Source organism: Patagioenas fasciata, chromosome Z (assembly GCF_037038585.1).
Source record: "Patagioenas fasciata isolate bPatFas1 chromosome Z, bPatFas1.hap1, whole genome shotgun sequence".
NCBI classification, from domain to species: Eukaryota; Metazoa; Chordata; class Aves; order Columbiformes; family Columbidae; genus Patagioenas; species Patagioenas fasciata.
Genome location: NC_092560.1, coordinates 38,851,822 through 38,877,000, shown reverse-complemented (window position 1 = coordinate 38,877,000; position 25,179 = coordinate 38,851,822). Strand labels below are relative to the sequence as shown.

The 25,179-nt window shown below is 38.7% G+C and overlaps 1 protein-coding gene across 7 annotated transcripts in view; it reads left to right on the top strand.

Annotated features, from left to right (window-relative positions):
- ZNF462 (zinc finger protein 462) overlaps positions 1-25,179 on the top strand; it is a 97,085-nt gene that overhangs the window by 51,676 nt on the left and 20,230 nt on the right. For 4 of the 7 annotated variants that reach the window (XM_065860219.2, XM_065860218.2, XM_071802572.1 and 1 more), the window contains exons 5-8: positions 166-440; positions 3,584-3,702; positions 7,879-8,070; positions 23,387-23,651. In XM_065860219.2, coding sequence (XP_065716291.1) covers positions 166-440; positions 3,584-3,702; positions 7,879-8,070; positions 23,387-23,651 — 851 coding nt within the window. The remainder of the gene's footprint in view (positions 1-165; positions 441-3,583; positions 3,703-7,878; positions 8,071-23,386; positions 23,652-25,179) is intronic. The other 3 variants (XM_071802573.1, XM_065860222.2, XM_071802574.1) reach the window with 3 other exon arrangements.

Below are 25,179 nucleotides of genomic sequence, written 5' to 3'. Positions count from 1 at the left end.
GACTAGGCCCTTTTTCCAGAAAGCCATTGATGTGGAGTTCACATAGGGATATATTTAGACAAAAAATGCAGTGGGAAACCTAAGCATTATAATGAACACACTGGAAGACTGAGGGGCAGAAGGGAGAGAGAATTGATGGCTTTGGGGGGGGTATGTGTTTTTTAGCAGGAAGCTGAAGATTCTTCAAACACAACTTTGATGGAGGGTTGTGAGGGAACCAAAGACCCTGGCATTGTGGAATTTACAGAAGCTGAATCTGGAGCATCCTTGGAAGATGAAACCAGGCCTGGGGGCTACCACTGCAGCCAGTGTGACCGGGTTTTGATGTCTATGCAGGGTCTGCGATCTCACGAGAGGAGTCACTTGGCTCTGGCCATGTTTACCCGGGAAGACAAGTACAGCTGCCAGTATTGCTCCTTTGTCTCTGCTTTCAGGCACAAGTAAGTTGTGGCTTTTATTTTTGTTTTCAAAAGAAACACAACTATCACTACTGTTTTGTGGTTTGACACTGAAGAGCTCACTCAACTCGATCTTGAGCAACACTTTTCTCAGCATTTAGGTATTATACTGCAAAGTCTTTGGCTGTTATGAGTGGCTATTTATAAAAGGTCCCATCTTTATATCCGCTTGAATTTATTTAAGTCCTTTTTATCATGTAGGGGAAAAACATGTAAACAAAAGAATAAGACTTCCTCCAGTAGGCAAACAGTGAAGGCCACCACTTAAGCAACCTTGTCAAATGCATGAGACTTGCCAGCCAAGAAGAGGAGAGAAGAGTATTTTCTTTGTTAATCTTTCATATATAAGGAACTTCTGCTGCATATAACTACCTTGTTTATAATTACTACAATGCTTTGATGACTGAGTTTTCATTTCTGATGTTAAATAACTGTCATAAACTTACATCAAAATTATATTTTTTTCTTAATTATGGTATGCAATTTCAGTCTACAAATATTTCAAATTCACACCAGTGTGGTATACTAATGGCTCTTTCAGCCTGTTTCCTTGTTTGATGTAGCATGTGAAACATACATAGTAATCATGAATAGTCACATTTCTTGTGATTTGTTTGCTTAAGGCTGACTTTACCTTAAGCTGTGTAGTTTTAAAAATAATTTAATCGTAATCATTTACATATGGTGTGCCCCCCAAAAATTGAGTTTGTGGGATATTTTCCACTGGCATCTTGGACAGGGTCACAGGTACATGTTTCCTCTAATTTCTGGAGAGAGAGCTGCTTTTTTACTGCTTTAACAAAAGAGAGATCCAGGCGCTCATTTGATTTAGGCGTTCATAGCACTGTTGGTAGAGCTTTTTAATTTGGTGAAGATGTTCACTGTTTTCCAATCAAAAGCATGTGGAAAAGCATGATTAAAAGCCTTTTTAAAACTCTTTATGTTAAAAAGCGAGATTTCTGCTAGTGTCACAGTGTTGCTAATTAATGACAGAGTTTCCTGTGCCTTGTTGAAAAGGTCCATGAGACTGAGCAGCCAACACTGAAAACAGGACTGGGGAAAGGATGGGTACTACTGGGCGTATCCCACCCTGCTTTGGCAAGGCTGACAGTGGGGAATGCCCCTACCTCACATGGTTTAGACAACTTGCTGGTTGCCTAGTTAACTGGTTTGCTTCCAAAATCAGACTTCTGTTGAGTTTGGAATCGAGTTACTCTGTTTCCTATCTAGGAAATGAATGAAATTGTATCCTACAAGTAGAAGGACGGTAAGTCAGAAAGTGGTGTATGACAGGGAAGAATACTACAGGTATCATCACCTAACTTGGTAATAGATGTTGTCGCTGTTGTTGAAGTTCTCTGTTTCATCTTTTATTTCTGTTTCTAATGCAATCACTCTCCTGGGAGATGAAGCCTGCGAAAGAAACCAAATCGAACACTTAAACAGTCCACTGTTCTCTCAAATGTGACCAAAACTTAGAAACCTGCCTTCAGAAGGACTTTTGTGGCCAAATACGTGGTTGTGAATATAGTTTTATTTATTACTGTGTAGAATACCTCGAGGTATATATTTATAATAGCTTGATATGTATTATATCCGTCTTTGGTAGTTTACTTTAATTGTTAATAAAGCTCATTCTCTGTCAGCTTTTTAAAAGAAATTTTGTTCTATGAAGTATTCACTGCAAGTGTGCAATGTGTTATTCATTTAGGAGACTTTTTCCCATTTGTTGGAGAAGCTGTACATTTTATCTTGCCATGAACTCCATTCTGGATTTCTATTAAATTGGGTCTGTATGAAATGGCCCTGAGAGGAGACATAAGCTCATTTTTTATTTTTTTGCTGCCATCAGATGTTTGAATACACAGATTTCAGTGTTAGCTCTTGTAAACAGGGATTTTCTGGCTCAGGCTCTTGTCAGTGTGGGACTAAAGATCCCGTGACAATCTTGTGTAGTGTGAGAGGGCTGGAACAACCACCACTTGATCTACGTGTTGATATTCAGTTTAAAAAAAAAAAAAAAATGAACAGGATGATTTAGGAAAAATAAAAGGAAACAAACCTCAAATATATCTAGAATTAAGGTGGCAGGTGGGGGTAGTTTTGGCAAATTGCCACTCCTTCAGTATGTGGTGTCTGCCCTGTTGTTGTTCCGTCACCATGCATAAAACGACTCAAACTAAGACTAGATCAAAAAGCGTGCATGTGTCCAAAGAAGAGGCTGTACTGGAAATATTTACAACCCGAGCTGAAACTACCTGCTTGCCACATAGAGACTGTGAATTCATGCTTTTCAGCCACTGTGTAGGGACTGCAGAGCTCTGCAGGAGTCACTCAAATAGAATTAATTTGATCTCCAGTTAGAAAATGTGGAAAACATCCGTTTTTCCCTTCCAATCTTTACTGAGCTGTTACAAGAAACTGTGGAGAGTGCAGGTTCCGTTTACCACCCAGTATTCAGTCTGTCAGTAGCTTATAGTTTTCCTGAGGAAAGTAGAATCTGGTCTTTGCCACCTCTTCTCTTGTTGAGCTTCATGCAGAATCTTCCACAATGTTGCTTCTGAAACTCTGCTGCCTTTTAATCCTGGAACTCATCAACTGTAGCCTGCTGGCATCCTCCCCAGAGCAGCATCTCTAGTCTGTCTTTGCTGCTGTAACCAAAAGAAGGCTTCCTCAGTAGAGGTGCTCAAACCCAGTTTTGTTTTGTTGTGTTTTGTTTTTTTCTCCCATCATCAGCAGGACAAAAAGGGGCATATTTTCACAACAACGTTGACCAGGAGAAAAATTCTGTTATGATAATTTTACTGTTCTTGTTTCTTCAACTGGTCCTTCAAGTCTGGATCAGGTATAATTTGAATTGTACTTATCTTGCCCTATAAGTTTATTTAAGTGGCTTGCTTTCTGCATAACAAAATTGGTGTCAGCTCCTTTTCCTCCGATTAGATTCTACTTTATTCTGTAAGCAGACCTATTGAATTTTAAGAGAGTATGAGAAAGGATAGTTGAGCCTGGTCTGCCTCTTATTTAGTTTATTATTACTCTTAAGTGTTTTGCCTCAAAACTGAAGGAATAGTTGAAATTATTTACTTTTTTGTATATCCTTTTTCTGTCTTTCTCTTTCCAAGTCTGGATCGTCATATGCAGACCCATCACGGACACCATAAGCCGTTCCGTTGCAAACTGTGCCCATTCAAGTCCTCTTATAATAGCCGCCTGAAAACTCATATACTCAAGGCTCATGCTGGTAAGTTTTCTGTCTCAGTTTTGTAGTGCAGCAACCGAAATGGCCCGTGTGTTCTTGTGGCTGATCAGAGATGCTGGTTTGAATCACGTGTTTTGTCACCAAATTTTGGTAAGGTTTTCAAAGGCAAGTCACAATTGGCCAGCCTACACACCTGTTGTAATCAGTGAGAGCATGGATAGCATTATTGGAAGGACAAGAGTTTAAAACAGTGATGAGTACTTCAATAGCTTCTTCCTTTTCTTGTATTCTTTTATATGAATGATTTATTATTATTATTAATACTTGTTTCCAAGAGAATTTAATCAGTTCATTTATACCATTATTGCTTTAGTGGATTGGTGGTAAGCGTTGCTTTCCTATGTTTCTATTTATGTTTGTGCTTTAGGTGACTCTGGGAAAAGAATTATGGATTGCACCTTGTTTTTTATTAAAACCAAACAATGCAAACTTTGGGGGTCAAGTCTGTGTCCAGCAGACTGAGAATGGCATGATTCCATTATTATACATGGAAAATTGTCTTGCAAATTTCTGTATTGCAGTACGGAATCCTTACAAGCAAGCAAGCAGACATGCTTCTGATGAACAGGAATTGGGAAGGTGGTGTGTCATATAGGATGTCAACTTATTGTGTTGCACCTTTGAATATTAAAAAGTATGAGACTCAGAATTTCCTGATCTTTAGTCCTTCGCCCAAGACTTTTGACACCATCACTCCCTAGGCATTGAGAGGTTGTTGGAAGACTGTAATCAAAACCTATTGCTCTATTGGCTACAGTTGCATCTTTGTGGTTAAAATGACAAAAAGTAGCCCTGGAACCACAGTCCAAATGTGCACTCTAATGCAAATAACAGAACATTGACCAATCTAAAAAACTGCAAACTAGTTCAGGTGTTAAAACTTGCAAGTAGAAACTCCTGGAACGTGTGACAAAAAGGTTCCTCTATTATTTTTTTACACATTCACATTTGTCATATATTGAGGTTAGGGTGGAGGAGGATGATGGGAAAATTGGGAGAAAAGGCAGGATGAATTTATAGCTGTCTGCAGATAAAAAAAAAAAAAAAAGGTAATTGTCAACATTAATCCAAAGGGACTTTTCATCTACAAAAATGTAGGAGGGATTGATGGTCTCTTGAACTTCATTTCCTGTATTGATTTCAGATTTCACAGAGCTTATGCCAGGACCTTTTTCTGTACTTGGATGGGTATTGTGGATTAGCATAACTTTTGCCAACTTCCTGTTGTATGGGACCATGGCATTCTGTCCCTTCTAGGAAATCCAACTGTATGCAGCAGTTTGTGTTTACAGAGTCACAGACCTTGTATGCCCTGTATGGAGGTGACATGGTTCTTCATCTTCACCAACCATAAAGTAATGTTTTCTTTATGCTATTGTACAGTTGGGCTACTTTGTGTTACCTTGTTTGATCTTGCCAGATTTTTAAAGCCAAAGTTAGCATGCAGCTAATATTTACTTCACAATCCTCTTCATGTAAATCATTGATATCTTCATTATGAGTTCACGCTCTTGAACTTGATTAGTGGACACTTCTTGAAGGACTGTGTTTTGCATCATACAAACCCACAATTTTATGGTTGTCTAGATAGCGCTTCCACAATGGCTTGTGTAATAGGGTTTCCAAAGGCTGATGGTATTTCTGCCTCAGCCCATTTCTACCAAATGAATATTCACATCACAGAAAAATTGATTGTATGTTTTTCAGTCAGAGCTTTGCTGTGTTTTGAGTAAATCCTGCAGAAATATATACTACTGAATAAAGATGATATGAAGACTTATCCTCAGACTCCCAGTTTTTCAACACTGTGGTTCTCTGAACTTCTCTTTTGTTACCATTTTTTTGTCTCTTATCAATCAACCTATTTAGAAATGGAAACTTCAGTCGCCCCTGAATTTTTCTAATGTCCCCCGGAGATCTTTATAATTAATACAATCCTGAATTCAGTCTGCCTTTCTCCCTTGTTTTCTGGAGATGGGTCAGAATTCAGTCGGCTATAAAATGCGTTCTTGCCTAATAGCTGGTACCGGTCAGTGTTTCTACATTTGTTTTTCACCCAGTATGTGCCATCACCTTTGGCATGGAGCATAACAGTTTGTAGTATCTCTAAATGGGCTGTCTGTTGTTTTTGTCTGAACTTTTTCACCTGTTCTTTTTTTTGTTGTTTTTTATATTTTTGAGGGGCCGTTGTTAGCATTTTCTAGTGTCCTTGCTTTACTAGTCATGACATTGGATGTGCTGCATGCACAAGTGGATGGCTGTAAGACAGAGTATTGTTCCTGCTTAGTTTCTGTGTAATCTGGAACATAATGCTTTGAGTACATATTGGGTGTTGAGACACACCACATAATTTTTTTTATTTTTTTATTTTTAGGTGTTTTAGTATAACTGTTTTATGAAATGCAAAACTGACAGTCAAAAATGTACAGAAGACCTCTGTTAAGCCAAACTGTAGCATCTCCTCTGCAGTCAAACACATTCGTTCATGCTGATGTCCACCTGAACTGATATGGCTGAATAGTGTGTATATTTATTAGTTGTGTCTAGAATGCTTAATATGTAATTGTCCTTTATTTGTTTTAATGTCTTGTGGTGCTTTTAAGTTAACAGTTGTTCAGTGCCTACTGTGGTCCAGGAACCTCTTATACTGACAAACCATGTGAAGGTCTATATCTGTATCTCACTGGTATCTTTTACCTTGGAGTTTCCTTTGTCTTTATACTATCCTGTTCCATTGAGCAACTTGTACGTGCTGTACAAAAAAAATCTTTTATTTCTATTTGTAAAAAGGTAATATGTAACTGATAAAATATGCAGGTGAGGAATTCCATATGAAAAAACATATGGGACAGTTTCTTGTTTCACCATTCCAGACTCTTCAATGATCTGTTCTTTTTCAGATGTACCAAAAGCAGGGTGGGGTTTAAGAGTTTGTACTTTCTCCACATGATTAGCATAGTTTTTCTGGAGGAGAGAGGTCGGAGTTATTTTTTATGTAGGATGGTTACTAGTCTTTTGAGATGTGCTTACTCTAACTTGCTGCAATACATGTGTTTTCACATTCTCTTTTGGTACAATTATTTCCAGTGTTGGAAACAATGCTTTTTGAGAACCTTGTTTGCTAAATTTGTTGAGAGATGGAAAACATGTTATACCTCGTTCGTTACCAGAACTCTTGTGCTTCTGTTACTGTTCATGAGTATTTCACTCTTCCATTAGTTTTGGCACTTTATGTACAACTCATATGTGGCCAGTGTTACTCTTGTACCTGGACATGGCACTTCTAAAACAATAACTTGGCACCTGCATAATATCATATTGTTTAAGTTGGGATAGTTTCACTTTATGTTCCAGTTGCCTCTGTGCTTGATGTAAAACAAATCTTGTTTCAGGATTTGTTTCCCCTTGTTTGCTGTCTCTATGGCTTGAAATGTATTCACAATTAAATTACCTACTGTTCATTATTTCTATTCTTTCACTTCTTTTGGTGCTTTTTTATAATGCACTTTCACATAGCCTTGCAGATATGCACTGTTCTTGGTATTGCTATGTTCACTTCTTGTAGTAAACCAACCCTGACTTGGTTACCAGTTCTGTGAAGATTACCCCTGCCCAGTGGTAGGTTTTTCATAATGAAAATGCGACCTTCCCCATACGTAAATGTTCGCCCTGCTCTTTTTTTCTTTTATTTTTTTTGGAGGAGCCTTTGTTAGCATTTTGTAATGTCCTTCTTTCTTCATTAATAGTGATGCTGGATGTGCTGCATGCAGAAACAGATTACTTCACCCTCTCTGGTTTCTGTATTCCCAAATAAATTTGGAAGTACTATGGTTAAGTGACACCATTTTCATCCCTGAGTCTGTTTTCTTCTCATACCATGCAACATAGGCATGCTAAAAGTCTGGTCTCATTTTTTGGCATTGGTCACTTTACAAGCATCTGCAGTTGTCAGGAAGTGATACTTTGGTCCAAAGCAGGTGTCTGTACCCGCAGACTCCAGGCTGCTCCAACAAGGAGACACACATAGCTTGTTCTCTTTGGGATCAGTCTTTCACTGAAGAGCCCATGGGAGTTTTACTGCCAAGTTCAGTAGAAGTATGGGAACCCCATTTTGTTTCTTTTGTGAGCTGATGACTTGCCTGTATTTCGCTCACCCAGGTGAACATGCCTACAAATGTTCCTCCTGCTCATTTTCCACCATGACAATCAGCCAGCTGAAAGAGCACTCCTTGAAAGTGCATGGGAAAGCACTGACACTACCAAGACCCCGCATTGTCAACCTTGCAGCCTCACACGCCCACCACACCTCCAAGAACCACACTCCTGCTGAAGAAGTGGAGGACTCTAATGGTAAGAGGTGCCTCAGAGCAAGAATTTCACTGTCTAAGGTGCCACTTAAAATTTTTATTACAAAAAACGTTACAGCAGGTAACTTGCCCAAAAAGCAGCTTCATTTGATCATTAAGAAAAGCTAGAAGTTGCATCAAAACCAAGAGTAAACATGGTATTGTAAGAGGTGACCTGCTTTAAATCCCCACCAGTTCATAATACATTAACTTGTCCTGTCACCAGTTGACTTTGGAATATGTCAGTGCTGGCTTCATAGCAGAGATTTAAATTGTAGAAAATTTTCAAAGTCAGAGCTGCTATTGATAGCAAGTTGGGAAAGGGATTATTTAATTCATCCATGCTCCCGAAAAACACCCTTTTACAGCAAAACCACATGATTAAGCTTAAAATATGAACCTGTAATGATAGTAAAAGTAATTATTCTTCTTGTCCTTGCTACAGAGGACACCAAAAGTACCTTCAGATACTAAGCTCCATCTGCAGGAAGGTGAATCTGAGAACCATTTTCTTTTCCATGCTTTCTTTGAAAACTGTTAATCACTTTGTTCTGGAGGGGTATGAAGAAGATATTTGGAAAGCAACAGAGAAAGGGACACTGTTAACAGAGAAAGTGCAGACTCATGGGAGAGGGGTTGTGCAGTATCACAGCAAGCGTTAAGGCTTTTTAAATGGTAGCTTATGAGACATGTTTTAGGTGTCACTTCCTGCCGATTAAGAGAAGACCTGGTCTTTGGGAAGAAAAATATTAATTCCTGGATAAGTTGCATCAATGTGGGAGGAGAATGTAGGTGCTATAAATAAAAGGTCCAGACCTGCAGATGTTCAAGGAGCTGGGAGGGATGAAGTGGCTATTAGAAGAGGGAAAATTCCAGAACTGTGGGAGGTTCTTAGTGTTTTTGTTGTTGTTTTGCTTGGGTTACAGGCAAACTGATGATGCAGGTAAATATTATTAGTAATCATTTTGCATCATTTTTGGTCTCTTCCTTTCTTCCCTTTCTTACCAGAAAAGGTGTGTGAAATGAGAGTGAAAGATAAGAAATAAGTTCAAAAAATGGCAGAAAGTTATTTTAAAGAAAAAACTAATCAGCATAGAAATACTTTATTGAAGGCAAAGAGAGTCATGAATAATATTTTTGTTGTTCCGCAAGTCACTCCTGGGGTCAGATTCAGAATCTTATCAAAAGATTTTTACTAACTGCTTTCAGACTACCTTTTGTCAAATGTTTGTCTGGAACAGTGCAATGAAGACTTACTCACTGAACTTTTATTTTTGCTAATGCTATCTTAAACTAATACAACAAGCATAGTACATCTCGTATTCTGCCGATTTTTAATTGTTTTGTTAAAAAAATATTCTGTTACTGACTAAGAAGTGGAGAATAATTTTTCCTAGACTTTCCTGTGTGTTAACAATCTTTTCATAGCAATGGTGTGTGGAGAGATACAGAACAATATTTGAATTTGGGAAGGGTGGTTCATTTACTTTTTTTATTATCCCAGGAGCTCAGAGACATGGTTATTGAAGTTAAAATTTAGGTGCAGATCTGTTTGAAGATAATTTTACAGCCATTAGGAACTCTTCCTAAAAAGATGTAAAATCACACTCTGTTAATGTTTCATGAGGCTCACTCTGTTACCTAGATCAGTATTGCAGCCTGAAATCAAGGCAGAATTTGTCCCAATTAGCTTGTTCATCTTTAAACAGGGTTAACAGTTAAGTCACTTTGACAATAATAGAAGCCACCCACTGGGGAACTAGTCAGACAAGTACAGGTGTTAAAATAATTGTGTTAATGTTTTCAGCATTGCTTGAGGAAGGATAACCCATTTTTAGTCATTTTTTTACATTATGAAGTTGGTTGCAGATCAAATTTATGACAGCTGCTCTTATGACATAATTTATTTTTGATTTTTAGAAGGGAATAAGTCAATGTCTCTGTGGCTTAAGCCTGCAAGTTGCAGGTGATATGTAGGACTAGATAAAGCTTTGTGTCAAGAATAGAAAATGCAACTCTGTACAGGCACTGTTATGTTCACCTGGAACCAATGTTAAGTGGGGCTCACAGGTTGTAGAGTAGTTGGATTTTGTCTATGTTAGTGTGTATAAATAACATAGATTGCAGGTTGTGATCAAGTTAATTCACTGGGGATGCAAAATTGAAATAGGGCTTGGGTAAAAGGCAGACAAAAAGCTGCCTCACATTGCTACCAGCTTGTTTTGTAGGTTGGTATGTATCCAGCAGGCTAGTATAATTGAAATGGTTGCAGAAAGGGTCTGTTCTTGTCTGTAGATTAATATTGTGGTTGGAATAGGAAATAGAACAGTATGACTTGGGGAGATTTGAGGAATTAGCAGAACTCATCTTGCCAGTTTTTGAGCCCTGTAAAAATGGAGACAAGGGTAATGAGTTGTTATAGCAGAGTGCATGTCTGAATAGAACTGTTCTGGGACAACAGCCCAGTGGAACTTCTGCTGATTTTTTGGTGGTGTTTGTGTTTGATTTGGTTTGGTTTGGTTTCCTGCAGAGATTTTTCCTTGAGAGGCCTTGCTTAGAACATTTCTTTTATTATTTTAGATTTATCCATTCATTAAAAGATGAGAATAAATTTCTGTGACTCATTTCTTTTTAATTATGTGTTGGTGGCAGCAAACATAACTGAAGTGTTCAACTGTCTATCCTGGAGATGTTTCAGGTGCATTATATGCTTTTAATGCGAGTGGATTTGAAGTGGAGTAGGTGCTGAACATTTTAGGTAGCCGCATCCCTGGCAACTACATCATCATTAGAATGCATAACAACCAGTTCCGTGCTTGTATACCTCTCTTGGGGCCGTAGTGTAAGAAGGTGATTGTCTGTGTTAGCAGAGATGGCTTTCATACACAGGCATTGCAAGATGCTGCTTCTTGTATTTTATCTCTCCTTGCATGTTGGGCAATATTTTGGTGTGCATGGAACCTGTTTTCATTGTATCCTAATCTAACTAGAGATAAAGCACCAGTTTGGGGGCAGGCTGGGGTGATGGGTTTTTGGGAGGTGTTTTTCTTACAAACAGCCACAAAAAAACAGTGCAAGATTTTTCTGTTTGTTTTGCATAGCACAGGGACACTGAACAGTTTGTGGTATCCAGGTCTTTGAGAAATGGTAGGATTGCCATTGTGGTAAAATATTCTTTTGCTCTTCCAATTGTTTACAAGTATTTTTCCTCTTGCAAGAAAGAAATTGAGGTGTTGGACTTTTCATTTCCATATGTGTGACTGGCTTTTTTGTTTGTTTGGATTTACCTACTTATTTGCCCTTCAAACTGAAGTGTGGCTTAACACTTTTGAGAACTAAATGGTAAAAATGCCATGGAAATTGAAATATTACAAACTGCTAGGAGGATTGGTTGAATCCCCTAACAGGATCTGTTTCTGTGTTTTTTCAGAGTCTTTGTGAGAACCAGAACTTATATTGATGTTAATCTCTGCCCAGAAGGGTTGTATGGATTTATTGATGATACTGTTATCCTATGGGGCTGTATGTGTCACAGATAAGGGTTTCCAGTGTTGAATTGTGCAGGGTCAGCTATGTTCCTGTTGACTTAAGTGCAAGGCAATGGAATCCTACCGTCTACATTGTCAAGGCATAATATTAGAAGACTACCATCTCTTTCAATAAGGAAGCGTTGGAAGCAAGGCAGAGACACAGAAAAAAAGTGTGACTGAACACTACAAAACAGGAATAGGAACAATAGCAACAAGTATTATCTGTAACATGATCATCAGCTAAGGAGAAAGCACATGGCAACAGACACTGCTTGTGTAAGTACTGGTGGACTGCCTTTCTTTTATAAACTGGAGAAATCAATGAAGTAGAATGACTCAGTAGGCTGATAAACAGTTTCATGTTTTGCCTTCATTCTCAGCAGAAGCTTCTTGAAAGCACGTAAAATACTTGCCCTAAATTGCCCTGGCTAGTACTGCTGCTGTTCTTAGTAGCTCTTTATTTTGTGAAAATAACCCCTTTGGCTTAACTACTTTGTAGAGCAAAGTAGTACCCTTTATTCATATGGCTGGCAGATTTGGAGCCTCATAAATTTGTTTATATCATGACTATATGCAGTAATTCAAAATAATAGTTTCTAAATTTTATTGATTAAGAATATTAAATTAGCAAAATAAAGTATTAAAGTGAAAGTGATAAACCAGACAGATCTGGATGTCGCTTCTACTGTCCGCTCAGTCATTTTGCTATTGTACGAGATCATTCCTTTTTAGTGGCAACCAGTTCTTGAAGTGTAGAAAGCAACAGGCTTTCTGTGTGCACTTGGAACTCAATAATCATGCTTTTCACTGTTGTGCAAACCAAGTGGGATCTATCATTAATACCAGCACACATCACAAAACACATGCAGGGTCAGAACTAGAAGATTTTTTTGAGTTTCCTAGCACTTGATATGTCAACATCTTCATTAAATTTAATTACTTGCAGCAGGAAATGCGTTTAAAGCTGCTGAATGAAACAGCCAGTGCCCTGTTCCATCTTATTCTGAACTTTAGCCTTTGCCAGTGGAAAAGAACTTGGCCTCATCTAGAGACTGAAACATAAATACATCTGTTTGCTTTGCCAGAGCTAGGCCAGGTACAAAGCTGCTTTACTAAGACAGTTTCTGGGATTGTTGTTTAAGAACTGTGAATCCCTTCCCATTTCTGTATGGTTTTTCAAAGTGGATAATGCATAATCAGGATGTGTGTCTTCTACGTTACTTGACAAATGAAATCCTGAGGGTGCAGAGGGCCTTTAGCAGGTTTGCTAAAGCAATTTCATATACTTCCATGATGAGAGGAGAGCAGTGGGAGGCAAGGAGCCTTTTCAAAAAAATTGTCTGGGCTGATGCCGAGAAGGTGGGATTGTTACAATGATTCACTCAGCCCTAGAGCTACATATCTCTGTCTTCCTTCTACCTTTCAGAACAGAGACAAGCTTTCCATATGCTCAGACATACTACCCTTGATTTTTTTTTTTTTTTAATCCATACCATAGTTCATAGCTAATTTGTTTATTTCTATTCACATACACTGCTACTTTCAATAAGGGATATTTTTCTGACCTTCCAATCTGGCAGAAGGTTCCTTGTCACTCTTCATCTTTGGTGCTGTTTCTCTCTCGTTGTTGCTACTGTGTCTTGGTGGTTTATGGCTGCTGCTGTTTTGGGAAGACCACAACCGTCAAAGTCCTAACAGCCTGGAAACCTTGTATTGGAGCAGAATAGCCTTTTCTTTGTATTTAGTTCGGGATTTGTGTACTTTCAGGGGGACAGGCTTAGACCCCTCAGTTTTAAAGTTTGAGACCTTTTTTATTTGATTTTTGTTTGACTGGGAAGGCAAAGGGCCAGTAGTGATTACAGGGCACAGTCAGGCAAAGCAGCTTCAATACATAATTGCTCTAATTGCAAGGTGAGTTGGAAGGATAGCATCCATGTTAAGGATGCAAGATGGTGATCTGCTTATTGCAGAACAGAAGATGTATCTGCATTTGTAGTTACAGTCAGACTTGTCCTGCCTGCTGTAGGTGGCCCTTAGGAGTGATGCTGCATGCATCTTCTCACTCTGAAGCATCAGATTAACCCTTCTTCCTTGCAGGCTGCTTTTTTTCCCCAGCCATGTTCCTTCTTTCTCTAAGCTAGAGCAAGTTCCTGCTTTACCCTCAGACTTTGCCTGTCTTTCCTTCCCTGAGGTGCTGCCAGTGGCCACACTGCCTGCTGGTGCTTGTTAAAAATCTCCAATACTTGTTGGTGTGCCTTACTTCTTGTGGTCAGTGTTAAACTAATTATCAGAGGTTGGATCAGACTGGAATGTTTCTTCTGCATCAGACTGGCGGGGACTGCTGGAACAAGTGCAGGACTTTTTCACCTCCAGGTTTACTGATCCAACTCCTCACTGTTTTAAGGACCTAGGGCACTGGGGATGATGTTGTTCTCTGCAGCTATCTTCCACTGGTGTATAGCTGTTTGGCATCAGGCCTTTTCCTACAGCATGTTGAGAACATCTTTGTGGCTAGTGAAACAGAGGAAGATGTTTATTCTGTCACTAGCTGTGATCAAGGAGGTGTCAACTTGCTGTTCATTGTGCTCTTTTCTGGTCCTGAGCTTTTTGTGCTTGAACTGAATAGGTAAAGGCAAAAATTGAGATTCCACATGATGGAGAAAGAAACTCATGCACTGGGAGAAACTTGCTGCCAGTCTTTGTATGGATTTGGCCAGCCTGCTGTGATGGAATTGATGCCATACTGAAAGACTTGCCTAGGGCAGACAGAATACAGAATAAGTTGTTTGGGTGGATCAAGTAATAAATGAAGGAAGAAACATCTTCTGGATTTCTTCTGGACAGACAGAAATGCACCTGATTGCACCCATGGGGGGAAGAAAGAAGCATATCTAGACTTCCGTTTTTTTTCGTTTGTTTGTTTGGGTTTTGTTTGTTTGGTTGGTTGGTTGGTTGGTTGTTTCTTTTGTTTGATTTTGTTTGGTTGATGTGGGGTTTTTGTTTATTTTGGTTTTTGGGGGGTCGTTTGTGATTTGTTTGGTTTTCAGGGGGAGGTGTGTGTGGGTTTTTTGCTTGTTTGTTTTGTTGATTTTTTTTTGTTTGTTTGTTTTGTTTTACCCTGACGATTTTACTTTCTTTTGACTCTGATTTGTATGTTTAGGATAGGGGACAAAGTGGTAAGTGATGCTCTCTTAGCTGTCATGTACTTTGGCTGTCCCTTGAATTTGTGATCAACTCTGCGCAAAGTAAAAAGGATGCTATTGCTGTGAAGGGGTATGTAGTACGTCTTGACCAACACTATGCAAGACACCATTCCTGTAGGCTGCCATTCCCATGTGTTACTAGCCTTCTTCTTTAAGTTAACTGATATTGTTCTTGTCCCCTGAGACTCCAGTTGCTTTCTATTGATCTAAAACCTGCTAGAGGGATTTGGTGCTTGCCGGAGAAGTAAAACTCTTTTGCTGGTTTAGCTCTGTTGAAATTGACATATGTCATCATCATACCTGATGGCCTGAAGTTAGATGTATAAGTAGCTGGTTTTATTTCTTCTTTAAGGGACATTGTTACTACATTTTGGTACCAATATTTGAAAATACTGCCCAAAGTGACCTGAGATCACTCAGAGCTGGTGATAGAAATGCAGTCTGTTGGCAATAATAATGATAATGTCAAGGTGTGTGCTGAAGGTCTCCAGAACAAATTCCAAGTTTCCAAACTTTATGCTTAGAACAAGTCCTCAATACCCATTTATTGTCACTGTAATTTTAGGACTAGTTTTAAAGGAGAATGCAAAAATGTAGCACTTTATGAAGCTCGTTTTCTTTCCTGTCTTCATTTCAAGCTTAGAGGCAAGTGACCATTTAGGCAACAGCAGCATGTGTGTTTGTGGCTATGTGTTTGTATTAATACAGATACTTAAAAGGACAGAAAAATATAGAAGGAAGTCTTGCATGCTGCTGAAAAATATCTGATGAATTGCCCTTGAAATTGAGAAGGAAATCATGGAGCATAATAGCATGAGGTTGGTGCCAAAAAAAAAAAACAAAAAACAAAAAACAAAAAACAAAAAGAGTTTAGTAGATTATTGTCTGGAAGAAGAATCAATTGAAGTAGGAAATCTCTGTAAATTCAGAACATAACTTGTGACCAGTAAGTCGTTTTAGCAGATGGGTTAAATCAGCATCTTGTTTAAAGCTCTTCACAGGTCTGTTTGTGTTCCCCTCTTCTGTAAGTGTGCATCTATTCATGAGTTTGAGTTTACCTCAACAGAACAAGGAATAGCTGGAGAACTTTCTGGGAATAGGTAAGCACATGAAGATCCCAATGTTTGACATGTAGCACAATTCTTGTTTTTTTGTGCCACCCATTAGACAATGGAAATTTATTCCTTGAATAACAACTGATAAGAATATACAGTTGAAACATGACCAGCAGTTTAAACTGTTCACCCTCTATAAGCCAGTGGCAGCAGATTATCAGCCTGCAACATTCTTGAAATAGAAGGCAGTGGGCAAACAGAGGTGAAATAACATGAATGGCAGAGGAAGGGAAACAGGATGCACTTCATTGCATTATCTCTGTGTTGTAAGCAAAAATGGCAATGGGCAAAGCAACCAGTGGGGTTCAAATGCTGTAGTAGCTGGCACTGATGTTGCAGAGGTTGCAAGTGGTAGAGCAGCTACTGAAAAGAGGCTGGTTTATAATGAGAGTGTTGTGTGCAGCCTGAATGTGAATAGTAAGTGGCCAGGTCACCAAAAAAACTGCAGGAAAGTTAAATTGACATGAAGCCAGGAAAAATTATGTTGTGGGGAGGATGGATGAAAAGAAGGGATAACTAGTAATTGAACAGCTACTATGATGAAGTGTTTCCTGACCCCTGAAATGGATCCTTCCAAATCACAGCAATAGCAGGGCAGGGTAATGATTCAGGCAGTGTTCATGATCATGTTGTACCTGTCTTGAACACTGATGCTTATTCCTGGAAGTGTTGAATACTCAAAAACAGGAGGGCATAGGAAGATGTTTCACTGATCCTTCTCTTCTGATGGATATGGTATAACTTACTTCATCAATTATGTTACTTCTTCCTAAGTCTTATAGAATTCCTACTGCTTTTATTTGCATCATCTTATACAGAGAATTATAGACATTCTGCCATTGATCTCAACTATGAAACTCCAAGGTTCTTCAACAGGCAGCAGTATCACACTCTATGTAAATGAATTAGGATCATGAAATTATTTATTATTTTCTTCTTCTTAGATGAAATGTATGTTGCTTTGAACTGATTTTGATATTAGCAAAATAAGCTGCATAGCATCTATCCTGTCTCAGTTCTATTCAGAGACAGATGTGCACATAACTCAAAAGGGAATTTGAAGTTATAAAGAAACATAGATATAGTTTCTCACCTCTTTTGAATAAACAAGATTACATAGTCCATGTATCTTTCTGGTTACCCTTTTCTGAGCCTTAGACATACGTGTAATAGCTTTCTCACAAAAGCTGGTCCAAAATTATCCAAGAAGTAACCTTTACAGATAATGATGAAATAAATTCCTCTAACAAGGTTTGTATTGGTGTCTTTTGTTGTTGTTGGGGTTTTTTCGGCATAAATCCTTTGAATGGCAATTTTATTCCAGGATTTTTATTTTCTTTCTTCTGTGATTACTCTTTTCTTTTGTGTTTGGGAGTATGTGAACAAGGACACAAATTTTGTTTCTGTTACATCTCATTCACAACATTTAGCAATGTAAGGGTTCTTCAGTAAAAATCAGAATTTAGTTAGAAGATTAGGTTCATATTCGGTTATTAAACATGCAGTGATTAAAATTTCCTTGCACTGTATGGTTCCCTGAGCTTCTTCATGAATGCTTTGTTGAATCCCTCTGAATCTTAATCTCTTCGATCTTCCCCTCCCCTAGTTAATTTATTGCCAGAACATTTCACCCTCCCACATATTCTTCCTTCCAGGTCAGTGCTGCATGGCATGAAGTGAACAAATGTGTGTAGTCTTGACAATTTTTGTATGACACCCTGATTTGCCACCTTCCCACTTCTCAAGCTGTTGCAATCTATTACTATATGCTATCTTACCACCCAGTGAGCTGGTAATTTTGAGTCCCATCAAATTTCAGAGGGATTATGTTTCTAAATCTCATAAATTCTACTCTTAGCCTTATCTTATGCCTTTAAAAATAATTATTAGTTCTATCCTCCATGCTTTTGTCCATACATTTTGTGTTTGTTGATATTTGTTGGTATATTTTGTGACATCTTCATTTGGTTTCACAAATATGTTTCTATCCAGAGGAAACGATTTATCTGCTGCTTAATTCCTTAAAATTTATCTCTCATTCTTCATAGAAATCTTCTCTTTATGTGAATGAATTCAGAGAAAATTAAATAGCATTCCAAATATTTTCCTTTTAGTTTATTTAGGACTTTGATTTGCAGATCCATAGTGTCCTAGGCCTGTGTTGTTATGATGTTACTTCAAAAAAAAAAAGAAAAAAGTTTTAAAGCATTTTTTGTTATTTATACATTCTCTTTCTTCCCCCCCCCCGCCCCTGCTCTCAGGAGCCAAATGCCCCCTTCCCCGTTTCATTTGTCATACAAATGCTGGTCTCTTTTGACTTTGGTTGATGTTTATCCCTTGATTTACCAGAAAAGCATTGTGAATTCATTTTTATCTCCCACTGTCTTCTTCTGGTCATTGAGCTGTTCAATTATTAGTAGTTTGCAAATACAATAAGCTTGCTTGCCAATGTATTCAAACAGTTGCTTTTCCTGAACAGTGTTTTTCCTTCCATCTCTATCCCTCATTGTGCAGACATGCAGATACTTCTATTAGGTGTGTCTAGTTCTGTTCACTTGAAAGGGATGAAGCAATGGTTTGATTGTGTTCCCCTAATAGACAGTTTTCCTCTGGTTTCTTGGCTGCTGTTCAGTGTCTCTTGCTTAGAATGTCCTGGTGTTTTTCTGATTTGCTGTTATTTGTTTAAGGTGTCTTGTTTTAGTGTGTTTTGCTGTTGCGTATGTGTTCACCAGTAACTCTGAAAATACCTACAAATAACTAAAACATCGTTTAATATCTGAGTAAATTTCTGTATCTGGATCAGAATCTCTAGTTAATATTGTCTTCTGAGAAGATGCCAAGTTTTCCTTTTTTTAGGTGTCTGAAACATGTTACATGCTGCAGATGATCCATGAAAACTTGGATTTTCATTTTGCTTCTATGGTGTGTTTTCATTGTATATTTTTCCCCAGTGTATGATCCCAGGCTAATGCAGGTGTGTATCAAGCTGCGTTTTCACGATTGCATTGCATTGTAGTGGAGACTGTGAATGCTTTTTTGAATGAGGTAGTAACTTTCAATATTGTTGATAGACTCTGTGCCATTCTTTGTGTCTGTACTCTGAATAAAGTTTTCAGGTGGCAACATCGCTCACTGGGCATTTAAGTGGTTTAGGCACTGTGGAAATGCTTTCTCTCTTCACCCCGTGGAGAGACACTATGAGACTTACTTATGTATTATTACCAACACACAGTAGTTATTTAGCTATGGCTGTGTAGACGGGGCACCATGTGGACAGTCATTTCTACTGATTTCCTTTCAACTAGTCATTTCTGCATTTGGTTATGAGAATACTGTTGTGTACTGAGGGTAGATTCTGTGGTCTTTTAGATCCATAGGTGCTGGCAAGGATTACAGTACTTGCTAACCTTGTTATTCTTCCTGAACAGGTAGTCTGGAGGTAGATGTGATATGTGAAATCTCAAAATTGAGATTTGCAGCATCGCTGCTGTTCTTCCATTTTTTACTACATCAATTACTATTAATTTTTGCCTCTTAGCATGATTGTAGGTGTCCTTCCTTTTATGTCAGATCATCCCATGCTGTTACCTTGCTTTTGGAGTTGCATAGCAAAGTCCTTCCATTCAGTTTGGATAAAATTACTGTTAAAATGGACCTCAGTGTTTTTGGTGTGGGCTTTTTATGTTTGTTTGATTGTGTTAATTCAGTCAGGGCTAAGTATTCAGTTTTCTTTCATCGCATTGCATATATGAACATCCTGTGTTTTCTTGTGCTGCCTCAGGGCTGTTCAAAGAAAAAAATGCTAATTTTTTTTTGCTTAAACTTATAGGGAGTACTTCCCGGTTTACATTTTTCTTTATTTTCTTCCCTTTTGTGTTTTCTGTTTGTCTTCGTGTTTTACATTGCTTAATACAGATTCGCTAACTCTTCCCTTTGCTTATTTTAATGTCTTTCATCTGCTTTGTGACTTTGATGTGGGCTTCTCATGCTATTTTACTTTTTTCAGGCATGGATGGCTAGACCGTCTTCCTGCTACAGGCCAAGGTTGTTAGCACTTTCCTGGAGTGCTTCCAATCCTTTGCGCTTGGGGTGCAGGAAAAAGACTGAGGTGGAACTTGCATTGTGTACAGCCATGACTCAGTTGTTGGTCAGTTCTGAGGGAAAAGCTCTACTCTCATCTTCGCTGTCCACTCTTACATCCAGGCATCCTATTGTTGTGACAACACCACCAAATGGTGTCCAGCAGTTTGCTGCACAGCAGCTTGAGGCTGGTGTAAGTGGTAAGGACATGATCAACATCCTGTGTCAGCCCAGCACTGTAGTACATGCAGAGCTGTTTGGAACATCAGCCCACTCTTCCAGCAGAAACAGAGAAGGTACCTATGTAAAACTGCTCTGCCAGTTTAAGGCAGTGCTTTTGCTCCTTGGCTGTGGGTTTGCCTCTGTAGTCCTTCTCTTGGGTACTGCTTTTGAAAGGTAAATAAAAGTCCGAAACCTCAACCCCATCACTTGTTTCTTATTTGCTGGCAGTTCATTCTGTGCTGTGTGCTAAAATGCATGTTTGGAAACAAACTCAAGTCAGTTGCTGTCTTTCCACTATCTTCACTGGTTTTAGAGTGAACATGAAAAAGAGTGGTTCCCTGAAGCTAGTGGAAAACCTTCCATGCTGTTAGTCAGCTTTGGACTCTGTCCGAAGTGTTCCTGGTGGAGCTGGGTTGCGCTGGCATGCTAGGGTAACTGTCTGGCAAGCAGATTCTCAGAAACCAACAGAAGCACTATACACATGTTAATCCTGGGTGTTTTTCTTCAGGAAGTGCTAAATCTTGTGCTCCAGAAGGACTGCAAAATAATGAAAGCATTTGGCAAGGGAAAAGGGGAAGAATACACAGGCAGAACTAGGGACATGCATGCTACCATTGTTCAAGTGTAAGACTCTCCATATAAACTCTTTGGATGGCTTTTTTTTCTGTAAATATCATAACTATCTTAATTGTAACAGAACAATATGCTAAAAATTATAGGTTTACCAGCATGAATCCTGGTTGAAAGAAAGTAAGAATTCTAATATTATAGGTAGAATTTGCTTTTGGCTATTGCTGACAACAAGAAAAGCTACTTTGTGTAGTTTTCTTCTGTGGAAATAGCCATGTACATGTCTACTTTTGCAGTTTTCACATACCAGATTCCACGAAAGTATGTATATGTCCAATTGAAAGTTTGAAAGCTGGAATAATTGACACTAGATGACAGTGGAAGTAAAAACTTCTGCAGTACAGTAGATCTTCCAACCAACAACAAAACCTCCTTCTTCTGAAAAGAATAGTTTTTAAAATTGTAGCTTTCTTAGCAGTGGATATCACTGAGGCTTTAGCTAAGAACCCTGATGATGTGGAATTTCTTGATTTCTTCTTCCTGATGAAAGGAACAGTAAGCTACGAACTAGGCTGTAATAAGTACCCTACAGTTAGTTTGGCTAGTAGACATACAAAAAGATCTGTTTCCAGTGCTATGAACTTTTTTTTTTTTTCTTGTCAGGAAATCTGTCTAACTGTGCTTTGAGCTTTCAGAAGCATTGAACAGAGTATCCTAGACACCAGGCTGCAGGTGTGCTCTGAACCATGCATCCTTTTGGACCTCATGGCCTGTTCCAAAAGAAGGCAAGCATGTGGTTGCTGCCTTTGAAGGAGAAGAGACTTATGCAGAGGTTTGCAGCTGCTCAGGCCTGTCCTGTGCCAAAGTAAAAGAAGCAGGGAGCCTGTTTCAAATGCAAGGAAAATAAATCCTTGACATTTGAATGGGTAGAACTCACTATGAGCCCTCATGGTGAGCAAACCTGCTGTAGAAGAGGTGGAAACAAGAGATGGTAAATGCTGCATTGTAATCCAGCCTCAGTTCACAAGGCTCAGATAGGAAAAACAAAAAAGTAGTTCATTCTTTTTACCAGAATCTTTCATGTCTCTGTCTTTGTCTTTGCTGTACACCTGGTGATGAAACCTGGAAACATTTATTTCTTGCTTTGCTTTTGGTTTTGTGTTTGTTTTTTTTGGTGGTTGATAGTTTATTTTTCGTTTCTCAGGCATGTATAACCCCTTTCTGTGGCAGTGAAAAAAAGAAAGCAAGTATTTTACTCTTTTAAAGACAGGTGGAGAAGTCCCCACACTGAGTGCTGTATAGGCCTGCTTGCCTTTTGTTTCTCCATACTAATTGGCTAGAATGTATGGTGTTAAGTTCCCACAAGTGTCTCTGTTAGAGAATTCCTACATATCCAGCCTCGGGGAATTGAGCTTTGGAAAATGAAGTGCCCATCAAAGCAGGAGGTGGCTGGTACAGTTTGTATCCCACTTCTCCCCCTCCCCCCCCCACCTTGCTTTTTTTTACTTTTTCCAGAAAGCTTAAGAAAAGAGCCTTTTGTCTTCTTTCCTGAAAAGTTACACTGAAATTCATCTGTGCTTTATTCATCTGCTTTCATTTGTGCTATTCATGGGCAGCTGTGTGTTATATGGGACAAAGCAAATGAATTCCTAACCTCCATTCAAGCAGTGTATTGGGAAAGTTTCACCATCACTCTCCCCCGCCTTGTTTTTTTGTGGGGGTCCAACTAAGTGTTATAGCTTTCAGTTTAAGTACTGAGACATCTCTGGACTGTGTTTCTCCACATGCTGTTAAAACAGTGTGACAGAGTTCTGCTGCATTGTAAAAGGAATGCATACATACAGATGTATCTATGTAAAGATATCCTTTTCTCAGTATAGCAAAATTTAGCAGCTTCTAAGGAAATGTGATTTAGAAGTTTACTGAAATTTATGAATAAATGTATCTTCTTCCAATGATAACTTCATTTCAGGCATCATCAACTAGGAAAACTTGAATTTACCTTTTGTGAAGACTGTTTCGAATGTGACGGAATTGTACTATTTCACCAAAGTTTACTTTTGATGTGTAGTTCTTAAATAATTCCATGAATGAGGAGAAAGGAGTACCCATTTATTTTTGTGCCTCCTTTTTTTTTTTTTTGTTTAATATAAGCTATTTACATGTATCTTGTGCCAGATCTTCATCTGGTGTAAAGTAACAGAAGTTATTTGAAAGGGTCTGGTCTGATTTATGCACCAAACACATAAACACTTGACACTATGATTTATGTGCTTTACCTCCACAAATTAAAAATGTCTTAAACCCAGACTTCTTTTTAGACTGCTTTTCAATCAAATCTGTCACTGCTTCCCTTTCCAAATCAACATCTAAAAAGCATAATGTATACTGATTACCTTAAAGTTGTAGAATACACATTAGATACAATTAAGAAGTGCTACACCTTTTTTACTTAATTTCTTCTGAAAGATATCAATGGATTTCATTTCCGACATCTTGATCAACCCACTCTGAAAGCCAATAGGTGCTGGAGGAGACCTCAAACATTTCTAGATTTGTTGAACCACCTGGAATAACAAGTTCCCTCTTTTTCTCTGCAGACTCTTCGTACTCTGAGCCTCCTGATGTTCAGCAGCAGTTGAACCACTACCAGTCTGCAGCTTTGGCCAGGAACAACAACAACATCAGCCCAATCCCACTTTCTGGGAGTGCTGCAGGAGTGGAAAAAACGGAAGCCATCCTTAACTGTGAATTTTGCGAATTCTCCTCGGGTTACATACAGAGCATTCGGCGTCATTACCGTGACAAGCATGGAGGGAAAAAACTCTTCAAGTGCAAAGATTGTTCCTTTTATACAGGCTTTAAGTAAGTACTGTGCAAAAGAGATAAACTGAACTCATAAGGGGGTTATTATTATAGCACTTGAAAAGACTTCTGAGATCTTTGAGAGCTGGCTGTAGCTAACAGAAATGTGGCCACTGCTGACCAGGGAGAGGAGCATAGAAAATGCCATGCCAGATCACAGTAGCGTCCATGTAATCCATTTTCCTCTCTTATAAAACAGCCGGTACCATCTGCTGCAGACAAAAACTCAATAAGACCTTGCAGCAGGTTTTGCTTGCTGCAGGAAATGGTACAGGTAGTATTTTTTCCTCAGCCTAGGCATTTAGAGGGGTATCCCTATCCTTAAGTGTGAAAGTTTGCTCTGCAAAAATAAGGTCATTTCCTGGTGCCACCAGCATGAAGCGTAGGATAATGAAGTGTCCTAGGGAGACAAGAAAATTTTTATCACCTTTCTGAAGAAACCTCTCTCATGTAATTTTATTTCTCCTGCCATCTGTCTAGCTGAAAGGCAAAGCATTCTCCAGCATATCTGTTAGCATATAGAGACATTTCAGAAAATCCAGTTAGATGTGCAAAATTTAAAAACTTGGTGCTACATGTGCTTCTGTGTGTGTTTTTAGCTGCTGTTCCATAAGGGAAAAAAAGGCCTGTGTACCTGTATTGTTCATCATTTCCTCCTAGTATGCTGGACCCTTAAGCATAACACCCTCAGCTGACACTTGAAGTCTCAAACTTGTTCAGTTCATAGGAGGCTGGTGACAATGAGCAGTATGACTTGATAAAGGGGATGAGTTTTGTTGAAGTACAAACCTGAGAAAATCCATACAAGAGCAAGCTCTAGTTACATGTCTCTAGCTTCTGTTGCTTCAGCCCCTTGCTGCCTCTCTGGTATAATTTGCTGCTTGTGCTTTATATCCTGATTGCTGTCTGTCTTAAAGATTACCAGCCATTGCCAGGTCCACTCGGTCTGTTTGTATCTTGTGAGTGCTATTTTCTTCTAACTATATGAAATGAAATCATATTAAATCAAGCAGGAATTAAACACATTCATAGTTGCATAAGGGAGTAGTGTATTTTCATGTGGTGTCACAAACCATCAGGGATTTAGTCCTTAGATGCACAGCATATTTTTTGTCTTTTTCTAAAAAAATACCACTCAAATCTGGTCTTCAATTCACCATAGAAACTTAAATGCATGTAAGCACTCACTGGAGTTGCTAGAAATACACCTGTAGAATTCAGTGATCCCTGGGTTGGGCCTGAAGCCAATTTTGTTAGTAAGCTGCTTTGTCTTCAAGCTAAGAGTCTTGAAGAACTTCAGTGAAACTTCTAACTCTAGTTCAATGTGGCAAGCTCCTTAGCTTTTGCCAGCTTTACCATTGCTTTAGGAAAAAATGACCAAGTGCCCAAAGTTTACACATGCCTTTAATTTCAGTAGTTGAGCTTATGGTTAGGTAGGTGTACAGTTAAATTCCTCTGTGTGCATGTCTCTTGCAATTTTTAAGTGTGCAGCCAGTATAATGCCAACACGATTTTTTCCGTTCTGAAG